The sequence below is a fragment of the Peromyscus californicus genome, unplaced genomic scaffold, assembly GCF_007827085.1.
Source record: "Peromyscus californicus insignis strain IS unplaced genomic scaffold, ASM782708v3 Scaffold_13__1_contigs__length_99412109, whole genome shotgun sequence".
NCBI lineage: Eukaryota > Metazoa > Chordata > Mammalia > Rodentia > Cricetidae > Peromyscus > Peromyscus californicus.
In genome coordinates, this window is record NW_026294424.1 from 17055909 (window position 1) to 17075726 (window position 19818).

Consider the following 19818-nt stretch of genomic DNA (forward strand, 5'->3'; position numbering starts at 1 on the left):
CCTGTAATCACAACCATTGTGAGGCCGAGGTAGGAAAGGATTGCCATGAGTTGGAGGCAAGTGTGCGTTATACAGGGAGTCCCAGGCCAGCCCGGAATACAGCATGGGACCATGTCTCAGAAAACAAAAGATCAGTTCTACAGTTTCTTCTCCAAATAAATAGTAGCACATTGCTTCTGACTTAGAATATAAAGAGCTAGAGAGAGAGCTACAGACCAACAGATGGCCACTTTATTAGGATTTTGGAAACAAATTTCATATTTGGAAAGAAGAATTTCCAAATTAAATTATGAACTCAGCACCATAAAATTCCTGTTGGTAGATGCTGCAGTCTTTAGAGTAAGTTTGCTTGAAGCTAGAATCACAGTGGAAATCTATCACAGGGCTGGAGAGATGGCTCAGCAGTTAAGAACACTGGCTGTTATTTTTGGAGGACCTGAGTTCGATTCCCAGCACCCACATGGCAGCTCACAACTGTCTAAAAGCCTAGTTCCAGGGGATCCAACACCCTTTTCTGGCCTTCCAGGTACTAGATATGCACATGGTGTGCATAAATACATAGAGGCAAAAGACCCAGACACATACAATAAAGAAATATTTTTTTAAAGAAGTCTGTTACAGATGTTACTACCTAGAAAATTTTAAACATTTCATTGTAGAAATTGGATCAATAGAAAAACAAATCCTAACCCTTCAAAATAAATTTGATTGTATAATTTCCCTTTTCTAAATAGCATCAGGTATTTTGAATATACAATGGCAGTAACTAAGTTCTAAGACTCTGCAATCTCTTCCTGTTGTCCCTGGCCCTCTCCTCTTATTCATCCCCTCTCACCTGGTCACGCTACTTTAATGCTGCTGGGGCGATACCTCACTGATAGAGCACTTGGCCAGCATCAGCACTACAGTAAATAGAGAACACAAAATGGAAGATAAAGGAGGAAAGAGGGGGAGAGGAGAGGGAGAGAATGAAAATGGTAAGCTTGCATTAGACAGTCAGTGGTTGCTGGGCTTTTTTGTAACGGGGGAGATGTGTTAATGCTGATCTCCTTCTGGAAGACAGTCCTCTCCACCATGGATCCCCCTTGGCTGGCTGACTTCGTATTCTTGGATGGAAGTTGATGACGTTATCTTTCCTTGGCAGCATCTCACCCCCTGGCCCCTCCATGCTTCCTCCCTCTAACTGTGGTGTGCTTCACTGTCTTCCTGCTCACGTGCTTTGTTCGGGGTTCCCAAGTCTGAAGGAGCAAGATTGACTTTTTCCCTCCATCCTGTCAGGCAGAAAGAACCTGCCCCTTCGGCCTCCTGCAGCTCACTGTTGAAAGCTTTCGTGGAACCTGTCAGGGGCCTTGTATTGCTGTGTCCTGTACAAACAGTGAACTAGGGTGTTCAGGAGTGCCCATCTTGCTGCTCCCACAACACATGTTGTGCTGTGGACAGAGAATTTACTTTAAAGAATGTTATGAATGAATGAACACATGAAGTTTTGCTTAATGAGCTTTTATCCTTCCTCATTTGGGAAAAAAATGTCTCTTTTCTTAGCAATTGCAATATAAGGCAGTGTTTTCTTTTATTAAACTTTCAGATTCTCACATACTGTAAACTACACAAATATGAGTTGCTATGGCATTACTAAAAGTTTTCCACAAGCTCCTGTGGTTGTTGAATTAGTAGAAACGAGGATCGACAGTTTATTCTTAAGCTAGTAGGCCTGTGTGGCAGGAGGAGGCATTCGCACTGAGGGAGAGAGTTCTCGGCAGCACACCTGCACATTGTATGCTAAGATTACATCGCAATATGCAGTGCATGCAAATCTTAGGCATCAAGAAGTTTGTTGTAGTGCAGTTTTATAATGTGTGCCATATGTCCTTGACAAAGTAGCAAGATCTAAAATAAATAGAATGTTAGTTCCTGTATGACTCTATCCCAAGGCTCCAGTGAATTTCCTCATTATTTTCTTTTTAACCCATAGCCTACTACTCAAAAGTTGAACTGCCTTTGTCTCAAAATTGACTTTACCTACAGATACATAAATGCTGTGGAACAGTCTTTCTGTATGCTGTGACTGTGTCTACTAGTTAATAAAGAAGCTGTTTGGCCTATGGCCAGGCAGGATAAAAGCCAGGCAGGAAATCCAAGAGAGATACAGGGAGAAGAGGGCGAGTCAGGGAGATGCCAACCTGCTAGCCAAGGAGCAACATTCCCGCAGACCGGTAATGCCACAGCCACCTGGCAATACACAGATTAATAGAAATGAGTTAATTTGAAAGAGCTAGCTAGCAAGAAGCCTGAGCCATTGACCAGACAATTGGTAATTAATATTAAGCCTCTGACTGTTTATTCAGGCACCAGTGGGTGGGAAAGATTTATCCAGCTACACATAAGCATATATTGACATTGTTTTATAATAATTTTAAGAGACTTTATTTAAAATTTTTTCATACACATATATTATATATATGTATGTATGTATGTATTACATATATTATATGTTGAACATATTCTCCCTGTCCTGTTGTTGTTTGTTTTTGCTCTTTTGGGGAGCCTGCCACCCAGCTCCCAAATAAATCACACATGGAGGCTTAGTCTTAATTGTAAATGCCTGGCCTTAGCTTGGCTTGTTTCTAGCCAGCTTTCCTTAACTTAAATTAGCCCATCTGTCTTTTGGCTCTGGGCTTTTACCTGTTTCTATTTCTGTATCTTTCCCTTTTACTCTGTTGCTGGCTGTGTAGCTGGGTGGCTGGCCCCTTGCATCCTCCTCCTTCTCTAGCTCCTTCTTCCATCTCTTTTTCCCAGATTTCTCCTTTATATTCTCTCTGCCTGCCAGCCCCACTTCTTTCTTTCTCCTGCCTTGCTATTGGCTGTTTGGTTCTTTATTAGATCATCAGGTGTTTTAGACAGGCACAGTAACACAGCCTCACAGAGTTAAACAAATTCAACATAAACAAAAGTAACACACCTTAAAATAATATTCTACAACACTGCCCCATTCTCATCCTCCCCTTCTAGGTCACTCCCCATTATCCTCTTTGTTCACCTAAATAATTACTTCAGTTTTCACTTAATATATACATACATGGGTATTATATATTATATATTACAATAGATAAATACATGAATATCTCTATAAAATCTAAGAACCACAAAGGAGAGAAAACAAGATATTTGTCTTTTAGAGATTGGTTTAATTTTCTAAATATTATCATCTTCAGTTGCATCCATTTTCCTGAAGATATAACCTCATTCTTCATTATTGCTGAAGACAATTCCATGATATTTATAAACTATAGTTTTTGTAGCATGATTTCTATTTGGTCTTAATAATAAAAACCCAGAGTCAGATATCAGGGTGAAAGCTGAAAGACTAGAGAAGCAGAGCAGCCAGCCACTAGTTCTTACCTCTACGAAGTCCTCAGCCAAAAGAGAGACGAACTCCTGTCTCCTCCCACCTTATATCCCTCTGTCCACCCAGCCATATCACTTCCTGTCTCCACCTCCCTAGTGCTGAGATTAAAGGTGTGAGCTTCCAAGGGCTGGGGTCAAAGGTGTGTGCCACCACTGCCTGGCTCTGTTTCTCTTTTAGACTAAATCAATCTTGTGTAGCCCAGGGTGGCCTTGAACTCACTGAGATCCATCTGCCTCTCCTTTGAGTGCTGGGATTTAAAGGTGTGTGCCACCGCTGCCTGGCCTCTAGTGGCTTAGCTCCACACTCTGATCTTCAGGCCAGCTTTATTTGTTAGCTCATACACAAAATACCACCACAAGTTTTCTTATCTGTCCCTCTGCTTGTGGACACCTCGGTTGGGCTTGGAGTCCTCTGGGTACAAAGGAGGGCCATAACTAGATCTACTTCTAGCTTTTCTTTTTCAGAAATATCCACACTGATTTCCATGGAGGAAACATAAATAATAACTATGCTCTGGAGGGTTAGGAAGACACTTATTAAAATAGTGAAACAATAAAACCTAGAATTTTTTAGGATTATGAGATTCCAATATATCTATGGTTTTGGTGACATTGAAAATTGATTCAATAATTGTAACAAGCAATTTTGCAGTGTTTAATAAAAAATGTACTTTAAAATATCAATCATGTGAACTATTAGTATCTCTCAAGCTGAACAAAAAAAATAAACTAAAGGTAATGCCTATCACCAATTTTCTGTGAAAATATGTAATGTGCATTAGCATATAAAATAAAACAGTAATACAACTAGAATTTAATAATCATTCAAGTATCATTATGGTGTAAGGAAACCAGATGCTCTAGGAGTAGGTAGGGAAAATGATTCTGTCAATGATCTTCATCCCCTGCCCATATTTAAAGAAATGTCTTTGCTTCCTTTAGAACATTGGCAATAATAGATGAATTTAGCCCCTTTTGTTATAACTGTATATATGTTTTCTTGTTTTCACACCAGCCTGCTTTATATTTCCAAGACAACTTGTTTTATGAGTTCTTGGGTGTGAAGTGCTTCTGCTTGTGAAAAGCATTTTAGTTTTAACAATATAGTCCCCATTTCCCAGATAACAATCACTAATGAAGATCCCTGGGAAATTGCATTTTGTCTTTGGGGTTAAGTATAGTGTTGGTGTATAAGTGGCTAGAAAGGAGTGTAGTTGATGGTTTTAGAAAGCACCTGAGAACCATTCAGGAACTTTCTCTAAGATCTGTTATGAGTGTTTTATCACCACAAACGGTTGCCTGTCCCTGCTTTTCACTGGTACAGCGACTCTGCTGGGGTCCCCTGAACCTCCCAGCAACTTCAGCTGCTCCTCCATCCTCAGGTTCAAATGGGAAGGGGCAAGTGGTGCCAAGAGGCCACCACGTGGAAGAGGCTCCTGCAAGCAGAGAACCTTGCTCTGAATGACATATTAACCTGAATAGGAAAAAGGTAATGGTGTCTTCTGGAAAGAAAGTGGCTCAGTTCACACAGCTGTAATGTTCACGTAATGCTTGAGAGTTATGTAGTTGGTGGCCCCAGCTATGTGCCTCAGAACAGTCACCTGGTTCAGCTCCTTGTGGGGGTCTCATGGGGACCAGCCAGTAGCACTTTGTATTTTATTAGAAAAACAAGCTGTCTTGGACATATAAAGCAGGCCAGGGTGAAAACAAGGCAACACATAAATAGTTATACAATGGGGATAAATTAATCTATTCTCACCACTGTTCTAAAGGAACCAAAGATACTTCATTAAGCATTGGCAAAAAGTGAATTTATATTCCCTTATTCAACTGAGCAGCACTTTTTTGTAAACTGAGGCCTTTCTGTCCCGCCCTGTTCCACGGCTGTTTGTGAATAATCACTCAGAGACTTAATATTACTTATAAATGCTTGGCCTATTGCTCAGGCTTATTACTAACTATCTCTTACAACTTAAATTAACCCATTTCTATTAATCTATGTATTGCCATATGGCCATGCCATTACTGGTCTGCTGGCACCTTGCTCTTTGGGTGGCTGGATGGCATCTGCCCTGACTTGGCCCTTCTTCTTCCTGTATTTCTGCTTGGATTTCCTGCCTAGCTCTATCCTGCCTTGCCATAGGCCAGAGCAGTTTTATTTATTAACCAACCAATATGGGAGCAACACATATTCACAGTGTACAGAAAGACATCCCTTTTTAAATTACATTTACTTATTTGTGCTCATGTGTGTGTGCCATGGTGTATATGTGGAGGTCAAAGAACAATAGTTCTCTCCTTCCACTGCACAGGTCCCAGGGTTGGACTTGGGCTGCCAGGCTTGTTGGTGAGCACGTTCCTGGCAGAACCCCTGGGCTGCTGTTTAACTATTACCACTTCTGGGGAGCACAGGGGACCATTTTTGTTTTGTGATCGTGTAATGAAAGTACTTCCAGCCGGGCGGTGGTGGCGCACGCCTTTAATCCCAGCACTTGGGAGGCAGAGCCAGGCGGATCTCTGTGAGTTCGAGGCCAGCCTGGGCTACCAAGTGAGTTCCAGGAGAGGCGCAAAGCTACACAGAGAAACCCTGTCTCGAAAAACCAAAAAAAAAAAAAAAAAAAGTACTTCCACGTGGAATAGAGAAACCAATTAGGAAAAGTTCAGCTTCATAAATGTTTTCTATCTTAAATATCAGCGGCATGGTGTTTAGCAGGCTTCACACAGTGATGTTGATTCCAGAGCACATCTGAAACTGGCTGGACCCCACTGAGGAAACCTACACATCTTCAGTGAGTCCTGAATAGGAAGACCAGCTTGTAATTGTCTGAATATGTTTTCTTTTTTTAAAATTTGCCCTTTACTGTTGACATTAACTGCCTTAGAACTATTTCTCGACTGTCACAACCATCCATAATTAGTACATGCTGTGCCTAGAAAGACTGAAAAGGATATCACCTAGACTATAAAAAACAGAAGTATGAAAACACCCAGTAGGGTCGGAAACAATAGATTTTCAAAGGTAAAGCCAAGTCTCTGCAGGGAAAATGGAAACTAAGAAATAATAAGAAGGCCCCAATTTTATTTCTAAATAGTGTGTTTTATGGAAATAGCTTACACCTGCAGTACCCAAGAAAGCCCCCTGTCCCAGAAAAGAATAAGCTTTTATTGGAGTAGAAATGTCACATAACCGTGAGGGTGAGATGGTGGGTGACCTCATAGAAATCCTAAAAAGAAGCCCTCAACCCCCCAACCCCCCCCCCAAATCAATCTGTTTACATATGGGGCTTCTTCAGGAGACAGACATTTAAAAAACTGACATTTGAAATGTATGGATGCTCACATGCCAGGTCACACTGACGTAGCAAGACAGCATTTGGAGACAGTGGAAGCTTTAGAGTGAGTCGATGAAGAAAGAAGATTCGTTCGTACTTGTGCAGTGTTTCCTAAAGGAATGATAATGTTTAAAAATAGACACGTAACAGTGCAGCTCTTCCCATTTGCACTACCAATAGGCACATCCCGCCTCTGTCATCCCCATCTTCACATCACCAGTACTATCAGCATGTGCCAAAAACAGCTCAGTATAGGCTTACAAAACGTGACATGCTTACTACGACCCTTAAAAGAATTTATGGTCTTAAAGGAAGAGAAAAAACACCAAAAATAAAATCACCAAATACTGAAGTTCAGCACAGACACAGCCAGGCCATACCAAGAAATAAGGTAAGAGTAATAATTTGCATAGTGAACAGAAAGTTCCTTCTCCACAATGCTGAGAGATTATCGAATTTAAAGCTTTGTGTCCTTCAGGAATAAGGACATGAATCATTAGTTTATGGTGCACACCTAATATAGTAACTGACTCTTTTAGCACATTGTTAACACCTTCATGTAATGAACTCAATTTGCGTCTGTAAAAGGTTCAGGTAGTCTTCAAATCTAGCCTCAGATGGGCCTGGTGGTTGAGGATTGGGAAGATCTGCTTTATTGAGCCAGTGTCTGCTTTTGCTTCCTCTCCTTCCTCCAGACAAGTGGGATAGACCATCATTTCCGTTTGGCTAGAGGGTCTCTGCACAAGTAAGGCCATTCAAAGTTTGGACACTGGTTGGCACTTGAAGCTGGGGTGCCGACGACTTAGCCTATAAAAATTCAGGAGGCTCAAGTAGATTTAAATTTCTAATAAGAATTTATTTGACATAAGTAAGTTCCATGTAATATAAATATAAATACGCAGTACCAATTCAGATACTGTATGAGACATAGAAGACATTTTTCATTGCTTCTCTGAAATTCCAGTTTGATATAAGGTATTATCTACTTTACCCTAGTTTGGGGTCTATTTCTGGCCTGCCTTTGAAAGTAAGAGTTGATAGCTTGAATGGATGAGTCAACCCAAAGAAACAGTTTTTCATATCCTTGTATGTCTTTACCTTAATGACGGTCCTGTGTGGAAGGAGAGGAGCCCCCGATGAGCTGATGCAGAGTCTCCTAGCAGCTGCAGGGTGGGAGGAAGGGGTGCTGGCCCTGTGGCATTGTTGCTTTGAACCCAACCTTGCAAGGAGGCACAAAGGAAATGCTTATTGTTTGTGCCTCCTCTTTCATCTTACAGGGAAAATGCACATTAACTATATTTATTTCAAATTTAATTGTACATTCATTACACTTAGAACTTTAAAAAAAGCCTAAATATCAAAATTGTACCAATAGTTGATAATGGTATAAATATTTAATAATAAAATTATTACAATAGTATTATTAACAATAATGTATTACAATAGGTGAGAAGAGATTAGCTGACAGCTTGGTCAAGGTGACCTTGCTTTTGTTTCTCAAAGTGATTTATGTAGCAGGCTTTCTTGAACCACCAGCCCCAAATCATGACATGGAGACTTATTATTAATTACAAATGTTCAGCCTTAGCTTAGGCTTGTTTCTAGCTAGCTTTTTTTTAACTTAAATTAACCCATTTCTATTAATCTGTATGCTGCCCTGAAGCTCATTTACCTCATCTACGTACTGTTCATCCTGCTTTCCTGCTTCCTCTGTGTTTTTATTTGGGAGCTGGTTGGCAGTCCAAAGAAAATGCCAACTACAGATTTATGTGGAGAAAAAGACAAGTAGGCTTACATCAAGGGTAAGACTACAAGAAATTTGGAAGAACAAGTATGTGTGTGTGTGTGTGTGTGTGTGTGTGTGTGTGTGTGTGTGTGTGTGTACAATTATGTAATTTTTTTATGTGTGTGATCCTTGGGCTCAAACACAGGGCCACGTGTCTGTCAGGCAAGCTCTGCACTAATGAGCCACTTCCCCAGCTGAAAACTTTCTTCACACATATTTTCTAAATGTCTATATGAGCACATTTCATTTGAACTGGAAAAATAAGAAATAAAAAAAACTTTTATTTGGAAGGTCATGTTTTGTAAGAATGTTTGAAGCTACATTTTATTTCTATAATGTTCTTAATTTGACAGTTAAGCCAAGGTTAGGCTTTTTAGGTGTTTCTAGAGTTGAAAATAGCTCCAGAGTCACAGAACCAAATGACTCCCAGTAAAGTTCTGAAGAGTTATCTGTCACAGAATAAACAAGGCTCATGTCGCTTCCTTGAGAGGCCCCGCTAACTCTCTGTCTTGGGTTGGAAGTGTGGTCAGTGGCTGACTGAGCTCACTAACCAGGGGTGTGCATTCAGAAACTTAACTATTGTGGTCACACATTTTACTGTTTCAAATGTATTTGAGTCTAAAGAGTACTGTTGAATTTCCTGTTCCTCTTTGCAGTATATAAACTATTTCAGCTTCTCACCAAAGAAATGGCTTGTTTGACATTTGTGTTGTTTTCATACAGCTGATGGAAAATGTCTGGTGTCGGTTGGTTTAGACGATTTTCACAGTGTTGTGTTTTGGGACTGGAAAAAGGGAGAAAAGATAGCCACAACCAGGTAAGGATGCACAGAGCACTCAGGACACACAGCTGCCAGCTCACCTCAGTGAAGCTCAACTGTCTCCACCTTTTGTTTAACGCTCATCTTCAAACTCAGATGAAATTCAAGTAAACTTAACACCTAAGTGAACACATATCACTTCCTTTCGTGGTGTCAAGCCTGATGTTCAGCAGTAATGTCTGATGAGAAATTAGAAAATTCTAGAATGTGATGGGCAGTGGTGGAGCACGCCTTTGATCCCAACACTCAGGAGGCAGAGCCAGGAGGATCTCTGTGAGTTTGAGGCCAGCCTGGTTTACAGAATGAGATCCAGGACAGCACAGAGAAACCCTGTCTCAAAAAAAAAAAAAAGAAAGGAAGAAAATTCTAGAATGTTCCCCAGACCGCTCTTCATCACACCCCTTCCGTAATACTTCCATTGTCTCTATGAAAGCTTTTTTCCAGCAGCAGAAAAATGTGTGCCTCACTTCTTGTTTTTTCTGTCTTAGTGGCTGGGAAGGATTGTCAATGTCATTGGAGTCAGAAGCACCGTTTGTCATGAGGCTCTGGCCTGTTGGAGCCTGTTGGAAAGGAGGCCCTATCAAGTGCATCTGCTGCTTGCTTTCAGAGCAGGCAGATTGTTTCCCTAATCTCCACACCCTATAAATAGACTCTCCAGACCGACTGCTGTTTATAGCCCACCTGTCCTCCCTTACCCCAGCTTCTCTTTCTGCCTCATCAGCAATAAGTCCGAGCATGCCTGCCTACTGTCATCTAACTCAGCCATGTGCACGGCCTGGTCAGAGGTCCAGACTTGGCAGCCACAGTCCAGGAAGGCAGCTTGTTGCCCAGGCACAGGCTCATACTCTCTCAGTTAGTTGTGACCTACATTACCAACATCCTGTGTCACAATATCAAAGTTAATGGACTTGAACTTATGTTTGCTTTTTAAATTAATACATGGGAACAAAAGTTGTTTGTAATGAATGAAGATCTACAAATTGCTGGAGACAGAGCAGAGCTGGAGCCTTGAGGACTGCATCTGACCCAGAGTTGCTCTGAGATGGCTGTCGAAATGCAATTCTTGGCAGCAGTGACGCTCATAGCTCCACCTGCATGTGCTCTCTCTTCTCTTCTTACTTCCTGGTGTCCCTCACTCTAGCCCCACTCCCCTCTAGGCTCTATTTTCCTTCCAGACTGAAAACTGAATTTTAGTTTAGTATTCCTGATAAGGTACTCTCTGCATACACATTACCTCCAGAAAACTCTGTGTCAGCATTGAAAACTCAAGATCCCCTCTGCAGCTGTGGGTGACTCACGGTTGCATGTCGGAGACACTATGAGGAATAGAAGGAGTACATCTTAGTATTAAAAAGGATATTTTACTTCTGTTTAATTAGCACAAAGCAAGCTAATGCTGTCATGTTAGTAACACAATTTTTATTCAAAATTGTTCCCCAGGATTAAGTCCCATTCCAAAGACAGGAAACCTGCAAAAAGGATTGCCCTCTAAAAGCAATTTTTTTGTAATGATGGCACTAATGAGTACTTTTTCCCAAGAAGAAGGTCAGGGACCAGTAAAACTCTGTGGGAGAATACTAGATTTTTTAATTACTGAATGAATATAAATATTTACATAGTATTAATGCTATTTGCACAAATATATAAATAACCAACTAGTTAAATAAAAAAGAATGTAGTATGGCCTTGAATGAGATGCTGTGGTAGGTAAGAATCTAAAACCAGGTGACAGAGAAATCATGCTGTATGAAGTGGCCCCATCCTGGCTTGCAGAACCCTCTTAGCTTCTGAGTAATTTCTGCAGAGGGGCTACGTGCCACCCTAACTTTGCCCTAAGAAGTCTCAGTCATTGCCAGCCTTGCTTTGAGCAAAGCCCAACCACTATCCTGTTCTGGCATGATAGTTGCCCTGGGATGAGAATGACCCCCTTGGGGATGGGGCACACAGTGGATAGCAAGATACCCAGAGCCCACATGTACCATCTGCACCACACTGCACTCTTGATTGCCCTTCATTTATGAAGGTGTTTACGTGAATCTGCTCATTGTCAGCTCAGGAAAATAGACACATTCAGAATTACCAAATGGGGTCTTATAAGGTCTCCACTGAGATTTGAGACCCTCTGTTTGGATGTATTTGTACCATTGCTAATTTCATGAATGATTTCAGCCACCTATTTACAGTGGAATTTTTAGATATATGTTTATCTGTCTGGTTACAAAACTAAATTTCTTTCAATTTTTAAAAGAAATTATTGGTATACCTACTTTATTTTTAAGCTTTGTAGTAGCACATTAATTTTACATAATAATGGGTTTCATTATAATGTTTTCATACATGTAGATAATGTATTTTGATTCTATTCACTCCCCATTATCCTATCTTGTTCCCCTCCCACTTGTTCCCAACTAGTCAACTTCTGTTTTCATGGTGTGTGTGTGTGTGTGTGTGTGTGTGTGTGTGTGTGTGTGTGTGTGTGTGTAAGAGAGAGAGAGAGAGTAAGTATAGGTGAGGGATTATTTACAGGAGCATGGGGAACTTACTGGTGACTACCCACTGAAGATGTCTCTCCCTCCCCCAGCAATCATTAGCACCTATAAATGCACAAAGGGCCAGGGCCTCTTACCCGCTCCCACCTCCATGATGGAATGTTGACGGGCCCATTCTTGGTAGGCCTTATGCATGTAATCACAGTTATTGAGAATACAACACCCCTTCCTGCAGCTCTTTCACTGTTTCCTACCTTTTTCTTTCAATGTTTTCTGAGCCTCGGAAGGGTGATACAGGCGTCCTATATAGGGCTGAGTATTCAACAGTCACTTATTCTCTGCGTTTTGACCAGTTATAAGCCTCTGCAATAACTTCCACCAACTACAGAAGTTTCTCTAACCCAGGCTGACAATAGCACTAAACTATAAGCATAAACGAAACATTCAGAAAACAGTTTAACAAGAGACAACACGTCCATTTAGCAAAACAGCAGCAGCTTCCCCATTGTAGCCTGTGGCCTCCCCAGCCTCGGGCCTTTGGGGTTTCCAGCATAAGGCACGCATTCCCTCCTGTGGAGTCATTCTTACATACGGGAGAAAGTGACTGGTTACCTCCATAACAGCCATGCTGCTATTATACCAGTGGTATACACATCTTGCCTGCAAGTAAACCTAAATTTTGCATTGTGTAGCATCCTAAAGGGTTCTGAATCAGTAGATGACATCCTTTCTCTCTCAATGGCTGTGGGTCAGGGCCCTCAATTTATAGAGAATACATTTCTAGACAAAAATCATCTTAAGCCAATACAGTTAGTGTCTTCTATAGAATGTGCTTTTGAAGCTTTTTATTAATAATGTCATTCCTTCTCCTTCTCTTGCCCAAGATCTCACTATCTCAGAATTACATGCAATCCTATGGTGGTGTCACTAATTTTATATTACAGAAACATTTGGATACATTTAAAATTCTTTTAACTCATAACTATGTAGATAAAGTAGGGACATTAGGGTAAGGAAAGAGAACAGGCCCAAACATGTACCCCCTCTCCAATGCTATTATTTTATAGTAGACTCCTGTGTGTTTTAAATATTTTCTTGGTTGCTTGTTTATCCTGTTAGATACACTTAATGAAAACTAAACCAAATACATGTTTTTAATATAACTCCATCAATACATTCATCTAAATTAGAGGCTATTTTTCTCTGTTTGTCTCTTACAGAGGACATAAAGATAAAATATTTGTGGTAAAGTGTAATCCACACCATGTTGACAAGCTGGTTACAGTTGGGATTAAGCATATCAAATTCTGGCAACAAGCAGGTACTATTACATTGTTATTTGGGTTTCTCATTTATGTAGTTAAGAGCTGTACCCTTGCCTTGGAATGAGGGGTCCTATTGCCATTATGTGGCCAGTCTCTCTGCAAACTGAAATTAAAAATTCCTTGATAAATACTCTTTCCCAATTTTGCATTAGACTATTTATTGCATAAAATGTGAAACTTAAAAACCTTATATGATGCTATGCATATTCATCAGTGTTTAGAAAGCTTTTGAAAATACTCTGCTGTGAAAATAATGATTTTTATATTTAGTCATCTGAACTGAAAGCAGTAATTATGCTGTAGTGCTGAGTAGGAAGTAATTACTTTGGTTGAGTGAATAATGTTTTCAATATTTTGAGGATTCTTTTATTAGTACATTGCCAAATTTGGCAGATGAATTAAACCCTGACTCTGTTCATAGAAGGTGGTCAAAATAAGTATTTGTTAGATTATATGTTGACAAGAGTGAGGAATAAATAAACATGGAAAGCAGCCGACTTTTCTCACTTGCAGGCATTGTTACAATTATATCTGAATTTTCAGTACCGAGCCCAATAGCACAATGAGCATGTGTGGGCTGCTGCTCTGATGCCTCCTTGCTTTTAAAGGAAGGACAGGAGTAGCACCTCTGTGTGAGGAAGCCAGCTGGGTTACCAGCGATGGTCAACGAGTATAGAAAATGGGAACACCTAGGGCACAAATCTGATGATTTGTTCCTGTATATTATCTCTCCTATATAACAGTTCCATCTTACCGCAGAATCGCCATGAAAAAGATTGAGGCAGACAGAACATGTATAACATTTACATTTTACATATAATGTCCATTCTGGCTGTGTTTTTTTCTTCAGTTTGGGACTTTCCTTGTTCCCTGAGCCCCTGAGCCTCTCTCTCCTTCAGCAGGCACAGGAAGAAGGGCTGACACTTAGGTTGTGTGTGTATGTCTTGGACCAGAAGCAGATTAAGTCCTCCATCTGATCAGATCTGGGTTCCTTAAAGCAGGGGCTCTGTCCTTACATTATATGCTAGCATTGAGCACCATGTCTGACAAAAAATAAGAATACTGTAGATACTGGCATGAGCATCATGATACCCTTGTTGTTTTTATTACTTTGGCACATAATGTAGGCAGTTTTTTCACTGAAGATAATCTTTCCATGTGCTCTGAGGAAGCTTCAACTTTCTAGGTTAATATATACCGTTGCTCTGCTCCAGGTGGGGGCTTCACCTCCAAAAGAGGAATTTTTGGAAGTGCTGGAAAATTGGAAACAATGATGTGTGTTTCTTATGGGCGAATGGAAGATCTAGTGTTCTCAGGGGCAGCCACTGGAGATATTTTTATCTGGAAGGATGTTCTGCTACTGAAGACAGTGAAAGCTCATGATGGGCCCGTGTTTGCTATGTATGCGCTGGACAAGGTACGGTCTGTTTGTCAGGTTCTTTTTCCTTATTAGCTTTAGAAGAACCACTGAGATGCCTGAATCTAAAATAGTCCTATCTCAACTAGAAAGTAGTTGTCAGAAAGGACTAACCAAAGGATAAAAAGGAAGAGAACACACAATTTTTATAATTTCTTTTGTTAGTAGCGGTCCATGTACTATTTCTCCATTTTCTCATATCTGGACTTCCGGCTGTCACTCCTAGGAGTCTCTTCTGGAGTCTGAGGGTAGACATGGACACGCAACAGCAGAAGATTGCACCTGGGGCATTCCAGGGACACAGTATGCAAAGACCTGGAAGTACCAAGTGGTTACTTTATTGCCCCCACGCTGGTTTGTTGTGACCAAAGGTTATGTTCATAGCAGGTTTGCTCCTGAATAGACAGCAGGACACGTGAAGTATGTGCATGGCTGTATTCCCACTCCAGGTCATTGTCCTGTCCAGCTACCCATCTCCCTCACAGTGTTCTTTACAAAGACACCATTTAATAGTGTGTTAAAGCTCTTTCTTTCAATTAATATGGCTGGAAATGACAACCTTTTCATTCAGTTCTCGTTGGCTAGTAGTACCAGTTCATCTGTGCTCTCCGACCTTCAGTTTAGGCTACTCAACACATTTGAAAAATATATCAAGTTTTAAAATAGATCAATAAATATGTTGAGCCCACAATGAAAGTAGGTCTTTGTTGGAAGTGCAGTTGTGATGATACTTTTTATAGTTGAGCTGTTCTTTGCTGGCAAATTTGATTTTGACTAAATTGTAAACATTGGTAAAAAATTAAAACATAATGCAAAATTTGTGGAGTCCTAGAAGTCAGTGTGGTATAACTGAGTCAAATGATTTTATTATTTAGGAAATAAAGCTACAAAATCATCATGAAAAGCAAGAATAGTTCACTATAATATACTCTGTTTATATTTAATTTGAGGAGTGCCTCTCCTGGCTACAGTTCTCAGTATCCACTGAAATGGTCTCTAGAACCCTAAGGGAATACCGAGAACCAAAGGTCCTCAGGTTCCTCATATAAAAAATGAAACAGTATTTGCCTATATCCTAGGCACATGTACGTGCACACACACACACACACACACACACACACACACACACACACGCCATGTACTTAGAATTATGCACACCCCTCTGTGTACTTTGAATCCTATCTAGATTACTTATAACAGCTAGTACAACATAAATGCTATATGAGCCACTGTAGTTCTGCACTGGGAAACTAATGTTAAGAAAAATGCCTGCGAATGTTAACCACAGATGCAGTGCTTTGCTTCCCTCATATTGTCATCTGTGAATGCAGAATCCAAAGACGCAGAGAGCATCTACAATAAAAAGAAGGGTATTTCCTATAATGAACTTCAAAATACGATTTCCTTGTGAGATTAATTGAGCTGTACTGAATTAAAATTTTGATGGGCTGGAGAATTGACTCAGTAGTTAGGAGGATCCAGGTTTGACTCCTAGCACTCATATGGTAGCTCATAATCATCTATAATTTTAGTTCTTGGGGACCCAATACCCTTTCCTAGCCTCCACAGATACTTCATGCTCATGGTACATAGATACGCATGCAGGCAAAATCTCAATACACATACAATAATGAAAAAAATTTTAAAGACTGCTATCACTGAATTTTTTCTCACTTAGAAGATGTACCTGGGCCGGGCAGTGGTGGCGCATGCCTTTAATCCCAGTACTTGGGAGGCAGAGCCAGGTGGATCTCTGTGAGTTCGAGGCCAGCCTGGGCTACCAAGTGAGTTCCAGGAAAGGCGCAAAGCTACACAGAGAAACCCTGTCTCGAAAAAACCAAAAAAAAAAAAAAAAAAAAAGAAGATGTACCTGGAGCTGCCTGACCTAAGAGAACTCCTGATGCGGCTAGGAAAGAGATTAGTCATTTTGATGTGTGTGTATATATATATATATATATATATATATATATATATAAAAATAAATAACCTTTACCTTCACAGGGCTTTTGATGTGTATATATAATCTTTTACCTTCACAGGGCTTTGTAACAGGTGGAAAAGATGGGATTGTGGAGCTCTGGGATGACATGTTTGAAAGATGCTTGAAGACCTATGCCATCAAAAGGGCTGCACTGTCAACTAGCTCTAAAGGTACCACCCTTAATATGCAATTGAAAGCATTCTCTTCACAAGAATGGGGGCAATGGTGCAAATTCTTGTAGTAGTGGTTCTTAGCCAATCAGATTTCTTTCTTCCCATCAGAACTCTCAGTCCTTAGCAAGCATGTCAAGGATGATTACCTAGCACCTAGCACTTTGGAAATAGAAGACACTATGTTAACCCACCTTCCTGGTGCTTACTAAATTCAGCATTCTCCCCTCTCAGGCCTGCTTTTGGAGGATAACCCTTCCATTCGTGCCATCACCCTGGGGCATGGACACATTCTTGTGGGGACAAAAAACGGAGAGATTCTAGAAATTGATAAAAGTGGCCCAATGACACTGCTTGTTCAGGTACCTCATTTGTACATGTTGCAAACCATGTCAAGGCTGAGAATGCTGTGGGGCAAAGGAGGCAAAGGGTATTGATTACACAGAGCTTCCTGGGGTGCTCCAGCATGGTGTTCACAGACCAGCAACAGCACTCCTTCCAACCTCACCAGCTCTGTGGGCCGGGAGTCTGAGCACAGCTGAACTGGTTCCTCCATTGTGTTACTCAAGGCCGGGGCTCAGCAGGGGTGGGGTGGGGGGGTGGCTTTTTTGGGCTTGTAGGCTGCTGGCAGAACCTATTTCCTGCAGCTGTAGGACTGGCATTATTTTCTAGCTAACTGTTGCCCAGAGGCTACCCTGTCAGTCACCTATCCACTAGAGTTCATTGGCATACACAGGATCTCTCATACACTTAGTTTTGTCAGAGCAAGAAAAAAAAAATAATAAGATACCAGGATCTTATGCAACTTAGTTATATCACACATTCCCTGGAACTTTCTGTCACCTTTGTCACATTCCACTGGTTAGAATCAAGTCGCAGGTCATGCCACACTCAAGAGGAAATGATTATGCCAGGCTTGGGAGGTCAGAGGGCTTTGGAGTCTGTCTGTCGTATTCCACCCCCGTCCACCAGTTCCAGCTATCCCAGCCACATGTGAAACCAGTTTCTGTAGTCTCCAAGAGCCTTATCCCTTACTAATACATGCTCAAAGTTCAGAATCTTATCATCCAAATCAAACCAAGTGTGGGTGGCACACCTTAGATATATCTCCTTCTGATCTGTTGGTCCATAAAACTGATGATAATTTCGCTGTTCCCACACACATCTTTAGGCCTTGCTTCACACAACCACATTATGCTCTCCCAAACCTGCTTCTCTCAGGATACAAACTTATGTAGAATCAGATTCAAACAGCACAGAAATATTCAATGGGCAGGAGTCCTGCCTGGTCTGGCAACACACCGCCCTTGCAGGTGAAGAGGTGTGGTGAGCCATGTGTTCAAACCTGCAGTGAAGAGATGGACCACCTCACTGGGGTTACTATTGATATTAATTGCAAGTTAAACATGAAGAGAAAACCTTGTCAGTCAACAAATGCATTACTGAACAGATAGCTTTCAAAAGAAGAAACATAAATAGACAATAAGTATTTTTAAAGGTGTTGAACACCATTATTTATCAGGAAAATGCAAATTAAACTACTTTGAGATTCCACCTCAAATGGCTACCATAAAAAAAAAAAAATGCTGGCATGAGTGTAATGAGTCTTTCTCTGTCCCATCAACCAGCTCCCAAATAATGACAGAGATTTATTATTAATTATGAATGCTCAGCCTTAGCTTTGGCTTGTCCCACTAGCTCTTAAATTTAATTTAACCTGTTCCTATTCATCTACATTTTGCCTTGGGGCTTTTTACATCTCTTTCATTCTGTGTGTCCTACTTTCCTGCTTCCTCTGTGTCTGGATGGCTGACCCCTAGCATCTCCCTGTCGTCTCCTTTTCTTTCTTTTCCAAGCCTAAATTCCTCCTACTTACTTTCCCTGCCTGGAAGTTCTACCTATACCTCCTCCCTTAGTATTGGCCATTCAGCTTTTTATTAAACCAGTCAGATGCCTTAGGCAGGCAAGGTGAAACAGCAACACATCTTTGCATAGTTAAACAAATGCAACACATCCTTGCATAGTTAAACAAATATTCTGAAACACATAGATATGGGGGAAAGGAGGAACCCTTTTTCACTGCTGCTGTCAGTGTAAACCAGTTCAGTCATTTAGGAAAGATATATAAAGGGTTCTCAAAAACTTAACAGTAGAACTTCTGTATAACCCAGCTATACACCCAAGAACCATATCCTTCCAACAGAGACACCTGCACATGTGTGTTTCATCCTGCCCTTTTTCACAATAGCAAATAATGGAATCCGCTTAGACATTCTTTAGTGGATGAGTGGTTAAAGAAAATGTTATTTACTCAAAATTTTATTCAGCTGTAAATTTCTAATAATGAAATTTGCAGGAAAATGAATGAAACTTGAAAGGATATTGAATGAGGTAACTTGGACTCAGAAACACAAAACTTGTATATTCACTGTCACATACAGATCCTAGCACACATGTATGTGTGTGCATGGAAACTGGCTGTAACCTATGAAGCACGTAAGGCGATCACTAGCGGGGGAGGGGAGGGAAATGGATCGAGGAGGGAAACTGAATGAAAGTGAAAAGTTCAAAGGGAAATCAAAAGGAGGAGAGGAGATAGGGAAGGAGATCAACAAAAGCTGTTTTAAAATGATGTATGTGTATTAAAACTAACGAGAAAGAGAGATGATAGGTAGATGGATGGATGGATGGATGGATGGATGGATGGATGGATGGATGGATGGATGGATGACAGACAGATAGAATAAAGCCTCTTTTAAAAATCTGGTTAAAACAAACCTGAAACCCCCATCTGATTGTGCAGCCCGTGGGAGCCATGCTGGAGACAGCCGCTTGGATGTCGTCTTTGCTTCTCTTGGTCCCTTCCAAACTAATTTCTCTCTTTCTGGTCATAACTTATTTAATATTATGAAAAAGCATATTTTAACCCTCAACAGTTTGAAAATGTTTTGAAATTAAATTTTTCCCATAAATGCTAGATTCTAAGTGTTTTTAAAAATTTTATGCTATAATTTAACCTACAGTGTAAACTTCTAATTTTATAAAATGTTATAGTTGAGGCAATTTTACTTAAATCTGCTATAAACATGATAA

General features: G+C 40.6%; 1 protein-coding gene across 6 annotated transcripts in view; it reads left to right on the top strand.

Moving 5' to 3' along the window:
- Positions 1–19818, top strand: part of Eml6 (EMAP like 6) — a 266137-nt gene that overhangs the window by 186328 nt on the left and 59991 nt on the right. For all 6 annotated transcript variants that reach the window (XR_008217395.1, XR_008217394.1, XR_008217393.1 and 3 more), the window contains exons 17-21: positions 9247–9340; positions 13053–13153; positions 14372–14574; positions 16614–16725; positions 16960–17087. Coding sequence is in view for 3 of the 6 variants with exons in the window: in XM_052734573.1 (XP_052590533.1) it covers positions 9247–9340; positions 13053–13153; positions 14372–14574; positions 16614–16725; positions 16960–17087 (638 nt within the window). In the remaining 3 variants the exon portion in view is untranslated. The remainder of the gene's footprint in view (positions 1–9246; positions 9341–13052; positions 13154–14371; positions 14575–16613; positions 16726–16959; positions 17088–19818) is intronic.